Source organism: Ascidiella aspersa, chromosome 7 (genome assembly GCF_963924565.1).
Source record: "Ascidiella aspersa chromosome 7, kaAscAspe10.2, whole genome shotgun sequence".
NCBI lineage: Eukaryota > Metazoa > Chordata > Ascidiacea > Phlebobranchia > Ascidiidae > Ascidiella > Ascidiella aspersa.
The window spans coordinates 9942064-9955082 of record NC_139453.1 but is presented as its reverse complement, the minus strand read 5'-3'; the positions used below and the strand labels follow the sequence as shown (position 1 = coordinate 9955082).

At 38.6% G+C, this 13019-nt stretch overlaps 1 protein-coding gene and 1 long non-coding RNA gene across 2 annotated transcripts in view; one reads left to right on the top strand and one right to left on the bottom strand.

Moving 5' to 3' along the window:
- The first annotated feature begins 2407 nt into the window (after positions 1 to 2407).
- LOC146137648 (uncharacterized) lies at positions 2408 to 4734 on the top strand. The gene is made up of 2 exons (XR_014501455.1): positions 2408 to 2538; positions 3705 to 4734. It is a non-coding gene; the product is annotated as an uncharacterized LOC146137648 (long non-coding RNA).
- The window catches only part of LOC146137647 (coiled-coil and C2 domain-containing protein 2A-like), a 34331-nt gene continuing 25371 nt past the window's right edge, over positions 4060 to 13019 (bottom strand). The window contains exons 20-26 of the mRNA XM_083394886.1: positions 12237 to 12493; positions 10869 to 11031; positions 9849 to 10001; positions 8764 to 8913; positions 7912 to 8064; positions 7115 to 7229; positions 4060 to 6507 (exon numbers count right to left, since the gene is read on the bottom strand). Coding sequence (XP_083251012.1) covers positions 6251 to 6507; positions 7115 to 7229; positions 7912 to 8064; positions 8764 to 8913; positions 9849 to 10001; positions 10869 to 11031; positions 12237 to 12493 — 1248 coding nt within the window. The 3' untranslated portion in view covers positions 4060 to 6250. The remainder of the gene's footprint in view (positions 6508 to 7114; positions 7230 to 7911; positions 8065 to 8763; positions 8914 to 9848; positions 10002 to 10868; positions 11032 to 12236; positions 12494 to 13019) is intronic.

Sequence of the window (13019 nt, the reverse complement as noted above, 5' to 3'; positions counted from 1 at the left end):
TTCTTTTAGCGAGTTACTTAAAACGAAATAAATTTGCGCAGTTTATTTACATTTTTGAAAGGCTATAGCAACTTTTGTGTAACACGGATAAAAGCGATTTTTGTCGTCTTAAATCACCTGCTGGAACTATTTAAATATTCTAGGCTAATACTCAACGTTTGACAAACATTATTATATGAGATATAATTAAATTTGCTTAGACATAGATAATGGTATAGGATTACAACGTTTGTAAAACGTATAACATATACTGTGAAATACCTTCAAATTTATAACATGATCTTTTTACTTTTATCCCGTAATAAATTGTTCTAATTTAAATAAAATGCAACAATTTAATAATTGCACTTACTCGTAGTATAGCTACAATCACGCAATGTCAAGTTCTATACTTTATATATGCACCGGCAATAACGAATGTGACAGAGCTTGTTCTGTTTTTTGTCTTCATGTGTAGCCTTGTTTAGTTTCTATAAAGTCATTGTAAATCATTAAATTCAAAAAAAATGTATATTTGTCGTTTTTCGGTAGGCTATGTTTTTACAAACACACAACGGAATACCAAACGTTTAAAACTTAAAAGGTATTCTTTGTTTAATCAGGTCCTGAGTCAAAGTTATAATATGTAGGAGTACAAAATAACTGCTTATTAGTATAAATCTTGACTATTCAAATACTTCAACTTTAAGAAGGAAGACTTTTAATTTAATTTAAATTGGCTTAAACTCATTTTATAATGACTTGAACCACTAACAATTGTAATAGTAAAAATACATAAGAGAATCAGTAGCGAATACAATTGCTGTCGTACAACAATTTGTACTGTTTATCTGTACAATTTTCTTGTTCCCAATTAATATCAGAATAATATTGTCTTTTGGGATGGATTAGATAATTTATTTATGCAAACGTTTGAAACGTTTCTGACCCACATTCTTACAAAACTAAGACCTGCTTGACGTATGACCTATTCATGTTTTCGCTTTCGGTCGTATTGCAAATACGCGGCTGATTGCTTTGATTAAGTATCAGTTTAGCTATTGTGGTAAGTCGCCATTGCAGCCTACTGGAACATGGATTCGTAAGATTAATTAAAGACAAAATCAACCTTCACGTTAAATGTTTTTTGCTCGACCGCAGGGAGCAGCTGATGAGTAGTCCTAAGACATTTTTGAATAGTAGGCCTAAGGATGTACATCCGATAAATACCTTAACATTTGTTTTGAAGTGGCCAGTTTTTATTGTAGCACATAGCATTTATTCTATAAAATATTTACATAGCCTACATACATAAATGTTAGTAGGCCTACACCGACTAGAAAAATATTGATCATGCTTTTGGCATCAAAGCCACCCATATCAGTAGTCTAAATTTAAACTTAACAAAAAACGTTTCTTGCATTTTACCCTCTCAATTTTGATATTTCGCCAATCCTGATGTTTGCCTTAAAACATTATTGGAAAAAATCTTCACCCCCGTAGCCTACTAAGAAAAGTGTGCCATTACTCATTTAAAGCCTAAACTGGTTTGACTAATTTTAACGCCCCCAATTTTCCTAGCATAATTCAGCTGAAGTCGTATTGTGTTGAAGGTTGTTTTCTCTATTTGTATATGCACACGGTTAAAAGGCATTAATACGCAGTGCGCTTTTTACCTCATATTTTCCGTCGTAAAGAGAAGAAAACCCTATTTAGCAACTGGAGCAACACACTCTTATGTTTTGGAATTAATCGGCCGTGCCTGCGTAGGTTAATCAGCCAACATACGTAAACGGGCAACGTCAATTTTGACATTTCACTGAATTCTTGAGTGAATAGGCCTTATAATCTGCGGCGAAAACCAAAGCTTTACAGCTAAGCGGGCAATTTTAACACTTGTGTATCAGCGGGCAATTTTAACACTTGTCTACGTCATTACCTTTCGCGTCATAGTCTTTAATTGTATAGTATCACAAGTCACAACAGTAAAAGGTTGTCATGCAATTTCGGGTAGGCCTACATTTCTCTATTCCTCAAAAGTCGAACAGTTAAATCCTCAATCTGGCCTTAGGCAAAATCAACTGATAGATAAAGACGACGTATAAAGCTTACAAAATAGCAAGACTGACTTAAAGCCTATGCTTCTATCAGGGATATTGTTAACATCAGTATAGTGCAGTGTACGGTATTCCGAACGAAACTCATTTGGACTGAGAGTGCATAAATTACCTGTCGTGCACAATATATACTGTTCTAAGGTATTGAACTTCATTTCAAGCCGGTGAAACGTGCTTTAGCAAAAATTTACCAAGTTTAAGCAACATACAATCAATTGTTCAAAATGACGCATTTTTAATCCAGAAAACAGACAAAATTTTACAATTCCTGAATTTTGTAGTTTTCTTTCACAAACTGTGAAACGAAGAAAATCATTGACTTTTTTTGTTTTGTCAGATATGTAACTTTTTGTCGGCTGCAGCTAAACAAAAGTAAATTCTGGGATCAGCAAAGAAATAAAAAGCGACAAAGATTTACAACAGATCCTAGAAAAATGAACAAGTAAGTGCTGGTATATTTTACTTATGAAATGGTACACTTGAAAATTAACACAGGGTAGTTGTGCCTGCTTTAATTTTCCCGATTTACAACTGCAACCCTAGTTCGGACCCTCCAAACCGAGAATTTGTTGTTGTTTTTCAATGGTTTTAAAACAAGTGTAAATCTTCTGTTACCTAGGAGAAATGCTGCGTTGAATTGCCGACTAGCATATGTGTGAAATTAATGTAATTTTTGATACAGTTACACTAAAAGGATTTCTACGACTAAAAGTAGTATCAGGAATCTCATCCAGTGCTATTAAATTAAGGCCTATACCAGGGATGGCGAACCTTTTTATAGCGCGGGTCACAAACACGACCTAAGTGGGTCATATAATCTTTGCTGCTACGTCGCTTTAAGTGTCATTGGCTGGGTTGGTAATTGTTTTTTTTTTGTTTTTTTTACGATTTCCAAATTCCGATTCCCACGAAAAACTTTTTTTAAGGGTTTTAGTTTCCGGGCTCTTAATTTCCCTTAAAGAATCGCCACCCTTTACTTTTTACAGTGATAAACAAAATGCTTTTAGGTGTCTGCTTTTCAGTACGCATTTGTTGAAGTGCAGCTAATGTAGGCCTACTCATCATCCCTAAAACAGTTTTTCAGCACCTACAGATTGGGCAGCCCAGATTCTAACGAAGAAGTTTTTTCACATTTCTTCTTTCCTGGAAATGATTGATAACATTTAAGTATTTCTAGAGAGACAAAAGTGGGTCATTAAAAATCTGTGGTGGGTCATTTTGTGACCCGCGGGTCCGTGGTTCGCCATCCCTGGCTTATAGCATATTTTTATCGTCACAACATAGGACAACTTGGCCGGAAAGTATAATGCTGATATAAAATTTAGAAATTCAACAACAGTTTTAGACTTTGAATATTCGGCGGTAGCCTCATTTTTTGTTTTAAGAAACAATGATATGATAAAATTATTACTCTGTTAAAAAAATAAGCAAAAAAATAAAAATGCAAAACAAACGGGTTATTCGGGCGTTTCTTAGTTTCCGCGGAGGACCATTCGTGTTTCTTCGAAAAAATGGCCAAATCCCCTTAAAACTAAAGGCGACGTGTGGTATTATTCCCAATTCAATATCCCTAAAGACAACGTTAAATGTGAGCTTTTTCGTCCACAGAGCAAAGAGCTCCTCGATCGATTCGCTTGCCATGTTCCTTTACCACGACCTGCAGAGCAACCTCGAAGAGCAAGAGACAGCAGCAGGAAAGGCCTCTCCAAAACCCATTCGCCGGTCGCCCGTCCCCAAGCCAAGTCCTCGCCTTACCCGGGCCATCTTTTCGCGAGGCTTGCGCGACCCTAGTCCGCGCCCCAAAGGACCAAAGAACTGAATCAACGCTTCTAAGTCTTTCGTTTGTTTATGTTTTTGTCACTTTGCGAACCGCCGCGTTATATGTATGATACCTGGTGGCTTGGCGGATCGTGGTTTTATCGAATTGGCTTTTTTCGGACGTTCCAACTTTTGGGCGCCAGGACTTTTAGACGCTTTTTTACTTTTTGAAAAAAAATTAGATGCACAAAAATGAGCAACAAAGTCACCAATAACTAGACCTTTTGGTTCGAATAGACTTCAAATTATTAGTCTTCAAGTTTAGACTACGACAGCTGCCGACTAGCAAACTTTAGTCGACTACTTAGAAAGTGACTTCTTCGACGCTTATTACTTTTTGAAACCAAAAAATTAGATGCACCTAAAAATGAGCGAGTCAAAGCCGCAATATATAACGACCCTTTGGTTTGAATTGACTTCAAATTGTTAATCTTAAGGTTTAGACTACCACTGTTACAGAGACCCGCATATTTTAGTTGACTACATTTTAGGATGAGCCATTGCCGACTTACTGTTATTGATTGAAACCATACTTTTAGGTCATCTTCTGGGAATAACCTGTTTTCGTTTATTGTGAACCACAGCACAGATAAGCTATTTTACCAATGTGATTGTATTGCTGCGTAGTTTTAGCGTGTATTTCACCTTTTAAGTGAATTAATTCACCTTGCAATCAGTTTGTATTAAATAAGGCTCTTCAAAACAGGTTTGATGTTCTTTACATAAGTTGAAGATGTTGGATGCAAAGAAATAAAATGCTAATATACCACCTGAACTCTGTTTTTAACCAAATCGTGTGGAACGAGACGCCTATAATAAAAAAACACGCAACAAATGCAGACTGAAACCAAACAGCGGCCAATTTAAATCACAGTATAACGCAGCAGCTAAATATTACAAAAAGTCGTGTGAGACGCACCGTAAAAATCTATAAAAATATATGTAAAAACAAAACATATTGTAACGATATAAACAGATTTCTGAACGTATTTCCACTACGTATCAGCTAAAATCTAATACTGTCGATGAAAAAGCGCTCCAGGGCGAAGTAAGGCAAAACAGGTTGACTGGGAGTGAACCGAATAAATCACTCACGTAGGACACACCTCACATAGGACACAGCCTTTTCAGCAGATGATCATATCTCTAGTAGAGCATATGGCCTTTATCTTTGGCCAAAATCAAGCGACCTTAGAAAATCTCCTGCAGAATCTTCTTTGATATGTCAGACGAAAAGGTGAGCGACGTACGCAAAACACAATCGACGAAGGTACGATATGTTAAATGCTTCAGGAGCTGGACGTTTTGTTCATATTTTTCGATAAAAAAAGAAAAACTCAGACTTTGTTTGACAAAATTTACATTGTCAAGTATGGTTTCTTTTGTAACAACTGGTGTAAACTGGAAACACTGCAGGGTCTAAAAACAGCAATGCTATAGTACTAGTATATATGTGCCAATCAATTTCAGGGATGCAAGAGTACCAATCGTTTTTAAAATGATGGAAATTGAGTCTTTTTGCCATGGGAAAAGTTGCAAATGCCAATCCGGTTTGGTAGTCGCCCTTAGCAAAAATTTAAAAAAAATTACCAGGTCTAAGGTAACCGTGGAAAAAAGTATGCAACAGAGGCATTTTTTCTATGGGAAAAGCGTTCTGTCGCCGTAGGCAATTAGATTGAATCGCGATCTAAACCGCGAATATACATTTCCGAGTACCGATACGATCAAAAAGTACTACACGACGTGGTATCGAATCAAATCTTCCAGTCGCCCAAGGATAAATATATCGCCCTAGGCCACTGGTTATAACAATAACAACCTTAAAAAATGAGAAAATCTATCGTCTGTAACTAAAATTGTACCCCAAGGTAACCAAAAATGTGAGGTTCGGCGTAGATAAACAAAACAAAATGAAAGTCTAAAGTCAGATTAAATAAAAATTGTGTAGGTGAATTCTGGCCAATGTAAAAAATCCTGGTCGAAAATGAGACGAAAAAAATTTTTTGACGGGTGCCACAGTTGGGTACTGAAGAAATACACTGAAGTTGAGGTTGAAGGTCCAAACCAAAAGTCTAGCCCGAGTTAGAAAAAATGAAAAAAATATAAGACCAAGAATCTAAAAAATAATAAAATTGTTATCTTTGTCAAAAAATGAAACAATCTGGTAAAAAAATGGTATAAGCTACAATCATTTTTAAAAACTGACTTAAAATAAAAACAACATAAAAAAAAACATTCAAAGATGACTTTTACGGTCAGATAAAATCGAAGGGCGCGTAGACAACGCTTAACCTGAAAAACCTAAAAAAAAAGTCACAGTGACGTCACGTTTTACGTCATCCCAGGTTGTGACGTCGCTTGTTGACGATGGCGGCCACGTAGACCCAAACGGCGAGGACGGAGCCGGGGTAGGGGTGCACGTAAACGGCCAGGGAAAATTCGACGTCGGGATCGACAACGCCGTGCACCTCGGTGCTACGGACGGCCGACACGACCGACTCGACGCTGGTGAAGGGCATGTCCATTGGGAAGCCGGTGAAGCGAACGTCGCTGCCGAGACGCGCCAAGATGTCGGCGCCGTGGTCGTAGTCGCCTGCGATTTTTGTTGGAGGAGTAAAACGCATGGTTAGTTGTTATTCGGGAATATTGATAGTTAAAGGCGCTGTGGTCGTGGTCGCCTGTGATTGTTGGAAAGAGGAGACGAATACATGGTTGGAGGTTTTTCGGGGAATTGATAGTTAAAGGCGCTGTGGTCGTGATGACTTGTTGCCGTTGTCGTCGTTCAGAGTTCAGAGGATATAAACAAACGTTTAGTAGTTATTAGGGAAAATTGAATGTTACAGGAGCTTGTGGTCGTGGTCGCCTGTCCTCCGTTCCGAACAAATTGAAAATCGGGTTCTCTAATGCCGTTTCAAAGTAAGGCATGCGGTTCTCGGTGTAGTTTAGTTTAGTTAACGAAACCGCCTTTACAAAGCATCAGGCTCAACAATGAAATCATCTCCCAACCTTTTTCACAGCCAAACCGATTGACCTCGCCGTTCCCAAGTGTAACCGGTTGAAAAATACCTACACTCCGTTTAAAGCCTTTTCATAAATTTTAGGTAGGGCGAAAAAAACGTGATTGGATGAGAACCGCACGGGAAAATTGGAAGTTAAAAAAAAACCTTTTTTTGGAAAAGCAAATTGTAAAGGAAACCCACCGGCGGTTCTCCTGGCAGCGCTGGACTCGAGGCCCCTCAAGATCTGTAGTAGTGCGGCGTTGCAAGTGCGGTTCCACCTGGTCACGTGACGAGGTCGCCACGACGAAATGCGATCCTGTGCGAAGAACAATATTTTAAAAACTGCTGTTGTTGTTATAATTTTTTCGCCTTGAGTTGCAACTAGATTGCCCTGAAGAAGATTTAATACCCGAATAGCTGATCGAAACGTTGGCACTTTAATAAAATTTTCCCGGAAGAACAATTGTACAATTCAAACAGTACATGGCAGCATTCATTGTTGTTGTCATAATATTCACATTTTTCGTAACTTCGAATGAAATTCCTGGATTGACGTATGCTCGTTGCCATCAAAGTATTGTTTATCTCTGTCAATTTTTTTGTTGACAGTGCTACTCTTCACAATTAGAAAAATCAATATTTATCTACATAAGTTGGGCGCCCAATTCACACATACAGCGCAATGAAGTACGTTTCCATTCGTTTTATTCCCTCTTGGTTATTTAGCAAAAACAGTATTGCGGTTTACATAGCAATTTACTTTGCAGCATAGTGCCTGGAGGTTGTGGTTAGACGTAGAATGAATATCAGAGCCCGTATAGAACTATAGGTACCATATTTTAAACGTTTCGAATAATTCTTCTATTTTTTTAAAAAATGAAAAAAAAAATGAATAAAAAATATATGAAACGGCAAAAAACATATGCAAAACATGATACCTACTTCTATCTGGGCTTTGATATTAAATAACTGTTTCATCACCACTCAAAACCACCTACCTTTAGCGTCCGCTCAATCGTATCGCTGAGGCTGGTGACGAAGACCTTGTCGACGGGTGCGTAGTGAAGCGTGTCGGGCTGAACGGTACGCGCAAGACCAGGGTTGATCATATCGGATCCGAACAACGGCTTCCAGTCTGCGGTGCGATAGACCTGCGACCAGGAAACAGTTAGTAGGCCATGTTTATGCATCCGCAAAGCTTTCTTCCCTGTTTGTGCGCCATTAACGGGCTAAAAAACTTTTTGTGAACACTCAGGCATTCACTTGCCGGCGAAAAAACGTTGTTACAGATCCTCATTTCGTAGATAAGGTAAAACTATGGGTCGCAAAATCAAATCATGAAAGCCTGATTAGAGATTGTGAATAGGAGAATATATACCTTACAATTATTGGCTTACGTGATCGTGTGAACAGAAACTTGATGCTAACTCCTGTTAAAACGGGCCATGATTAAATCAAGTTACATCAGATCATGATATAGTCACGTGATGTAAAATCATGATGCACTTACGTGACAGCTGACCGAGTTGAACTCATCTATAGCAAACAACGATTAAACTACGCTTTGTCGTATCATATTGCAATTATAATTTTACCTTATAAGGAAAGCATGACGTGACACCGGATCACGATTGACTCACGTAATATTGGATAACGATTGAATCACGTGATATCGGATCACAAATTACTTACGTGATATCGCATCACGAGTGAATCATGTGATATCGAATCACGACTGACTCACGTGATATCAGATCATGATTGACTGTCGTAAAATCTGGATCACAATTGACTGACGTCATATCGGATCATAATTGATTCACGTGATATCCAGATCACGACTGACTCACGTGATATCGGATCCGGGACGGCTTGTCCTGTGGTTGGACGTTAAACCAGACGTTCTGGTCGTTGACGAGCGCTCCTACGCTCTGCAGTGGCGACAGGTTGTCTCTGTGGCTGTAGTAGCGACCGGTGCTAGCATTCCACAACGTGTGTTCCTGAAAGGCAGAGACGAACAGGTTACGAACAGACTTGGACAACTAGATAATTCTAGTTTTCTAATTCGTTGAATTAGAGCAAAATGCGGCTAATTCTACTTCTAATCTAATTTGTAAATTGCTTGTTTGCTCTAATTCTAGTTCTAATCTAATTTGGATTTTACCAAAAATGCTACTTTGTCCAATGGCATTTTTAGTCTCTCAGTTCAAACACAGATTTTCAATTAAAATTTTCTGGTTGGAACGACTTGTATGTAATTTTTACAGGCTAAAAAGCGTAAAAATGCATATAAATTGGCACACACATATTTACCATTCACGTTCTTATAAGAATAAATTGTGATTAAATTAAATTGGTTGTAAAAACTAAATGTGATTCTAGTTCAAATTTGATATTTTTAGGAATTCGGTAATTCTAATTCTAATCTAATTTGAAAAAAACTTAAAACGATCTAATTCTAATTCTGATCTAATTTAGAAAAACTAAAATGCTCTAATTCTAATTCTAATCTAATTTTAAAAAGCTAAAATAAATCTAGTTGTGCAAGTCTGGTTACGAATAAGGGTTCCTTATAAAAAAAATTAGGTTTGTAAGGCGTTGTTCACCTATAAATGCCTCCTGAACAGCCAATGTCGTTTTATGGGTTAATATGATGTTTTTTTTCTATTCAACTAACTGCGAAAGAAAACAAATAATCTTCGGCCGTTCATTAAATTCTGTCATATTTAGATAATATTGACTCACCAGACTTTACAATATCTACAGTGTCCGCCATTGATGTCTTTTTAAACAGTGTGGCTATTTTTAGAATCCAGCAAAGTAAAGTTATATTTCCGCTAAAAACGCAAAGAAGAATAACAGAAAATGGAGATAGTGGTGGTAAGTTAGGAGTAATGAGGTTTAAACAAACCACAAAAGTCGCTCTCTGACGTACCTTGGTAACCTCATCAACGGTGATGACGTAAGCGGTGTTGCCCTCGGGAACAGCTCTGCCCAGGAGGAGGTAGGCCTTCTTGCCGAGGTAGAGGAAGAAGTTGAGCAGGAGGACTGCGTGTTCCTCTTCGTCTCCGCACAACATGTGGACGAACTGCGAAGAGGATAGGAGTTGGTTATGGTCGCAGGCGGAGGTCGCGCGGTTTGGAAGCCATCTTGTGTCAAGGATGAGGTTTTTTGTTTGTATGTTGTGGTATGACACGATTTCTTCACGATTCACTCACATAATACAGGATCACGATTGTCCCACATGATATCGGATCACGATTGGCTCACATGATAGCGGATCACGAAAGATTCACGTAATAGCGGATCACGAAAGATTCACGTGATAGCGGATCACGAAAGATTCACGTAACATTGAATCACAATTGACGCGGCTCGCCCGGTTTGGAAGCTATGTTGTATCAATTATTAGGTTTTTGTTTGTATGTTGTGGCATGACTAAATCCTTTCCCTGCGACATGAAAACGACCTGGCAGAAACAGTGCCAACAAACAATTGGCGCCCTCGTACGAGTGTAATAGTCAAAACATTTAAACATATAGTGAACGCAGATAAGTGTCCACTAGATTTGTGATGATTTAATTTTTTATATGAGGTTTTATGACACGTCAGATAAAGTTAAGCATGGTGGCTGCCAAAAATATTGGGGAAATATGAATTTATAAACATTAAACAAGCTTTTTAATAGCTTATGAGCCCCTAATTTTTTCAGCATTTTAAGCATTATTTAGCTTGCATATATATGTGTATACCACAATTTAAGGCAGATATAAAATGAAACCCATACAATGCTTTTAAAATGAAGTTGCCTTAAAAACTTTTAAGGATACTCACAAAAAGAGTTGGTGCAACAAACACCCGCGAAATGTCAGAAGCAGTTAGCGAAAACCCTTCACCAAAAATTGGTAAAGGTTGTGGCGTCAAGAAATCAATTTTTATACAACAAGATACACACCTGGTCGCAGGTGCTCCATAGGTCGCATATCCCGGCGTAGGTGACGTTGTCCGAAACGAAAGGTATTAGCGAAACGTATCTGGCGATGCGCTCGGCCGTTGCAAGCGAAGTGGGGTCGCAACCCTCCGTCAGTTCGACCGGGGGCTGGATGGAGTGCACGTACCTAGGGTAAAGGGGTAAAAGCTATAAAAAAAATAAAAAAAAAATGAAGGGCTGTAAGAGTTTTTTTTCTGCAATTGCACAAGTCACATTTCTATACATTGGACACAATTAGCAAATTAAAAGTATTTGTGGCGGGACGTATCAACAATGTTGGAGACAACTCAACTAAAGTGCATTTAGTTGAAAACGAAATCTGTTTTACGTCTAGTGATCAACCGATATCACTATTTTGAGCCGAAACGGATAAAAAAATGAAGGGCTGTAAGGGAGTTTTTTTCTGTAATTTTTGCACAAGTAGTTTCACATTTCCAGACATTCGTGAAACACAATTATAAAATTAATACTATTTGTGGCGGGAAACGTATCGACAATGTAGGAGACAACTCAAATAAAGTGCATTTAGCTCAGGGGTGGGCAACGTGCGGCCCTTTTCCATTTTTTGTGCGGCCCTTTACCTTCTTCCAGCTATTTTTCTCTAAATAAGGCTATGAGTGTGCACCATGTTGGGACCTTTGCTCTATCAGTTTCCTGTTTGAAGTGCGATGTAACCCATTGGCTACACTGCTACACTAATGCAGTTGAACTCGAATGACAAAACAAAATCAATTACAAAACAAATCTTCATTCATAAAGTTTTATAGAGAAATGTTTTGCAACAAATACACTTGTCTGGTACGTTCAAGGTGCAACAGACTTTTGCCAAGCATATTGACTGAGATTTTATGTTTAACAGCTGGTTTGGGATTATTAATACGTTAAAATATTTAAGAAAGATAAATTCTTATATCCCAAAAGTATCAAGCTAACAAAAAAATACTCAGCATTGCTGACGAACTTAGCACCACTTGTTAAGCTTTTGACTAAAACTGTGAGGTATGACGGCAAATTAGAAGCTCAAATATTTCCAGAGTGTCCATTTCTGATGACTTTAGAGTTGTAAAATCCAGTCAAAAATCACCTAACTACCAATAAACAGTTCAACGCGTCAGTAAAAAAAGAAACATACAAAGTGCGCCGTTGACGGAGCAATTTTTTGTTTCTTTTTGCTTAAAAAGTTAGCCCGAAAATGAATCAGTTTGCGTCCAAAAAAGAGCGTGAACAAATCCCACCAGACTAAAAATCGTCACAAATCAGCCAAAACTCAGAACTCAGCCATAAAAACTACGAAAAGTTGAGAAAACTAAAACCTGAAGACAACAACCCAACCTGGTAATGAGCACGTTTTCTCCCTTCAAGTCGACCACGGTCGCCTTAACGTTGCGCTCCGGGTACTTTTTGCGGCACTCGTCGCCGAACAGCAAGCACTGCTTGATCGTGTGTTCGTCCTCCTGACTTTCGAACTTGGGGCGCGGGGCTTCCCCCGGCTTCAGGATGGGGTCGAGGGTGATGAAAAGGGTGAGGAAGGTGCCGCTCATCTGGGTGGCGAACTGGAACTGGGGGTCGGACGCCTGGTCGGGGTTGTTCTGTTGTAATGTGGATTTATTTGAGAGTGAAGCAGTACTCGGAACCCCTATATAGCACGAGTTTAGCTGGTTGTTGTTTACCAGCTTAGTTCGGTGGTGGTTAACACTTTCCCTTACTGCGCCCCTTGCGTAAAATCACCAACCAATTCTTGCACACCTTTCAAATCACCAACCAATTCTCACTCACCTTTCAAATCACCAACCAATTCTCACACACATTTCAAATCACCAACCAATTCTCGCGCCCCTTTCAAATCACCAACCAATTCTCACACACCTTTCAAATCACTAACCAATTCTTGCACCCCTTTTAAATCACCAACCAATTCTTGCACCCCTTTCAAATCACCAACCAATTCTTGCACCCCTTTCAAATCACCAACCAATTCTTGCACCCCTATCAAATCACCAACCAATTCTTGCACACCTTTCAAATCACCAACCAATTCTTGCACACCTTTCAAATCACCAACCAATTCTTGCACCCCTTTTAAACCACACACCAATTCTTGCACACCTTTCAAAT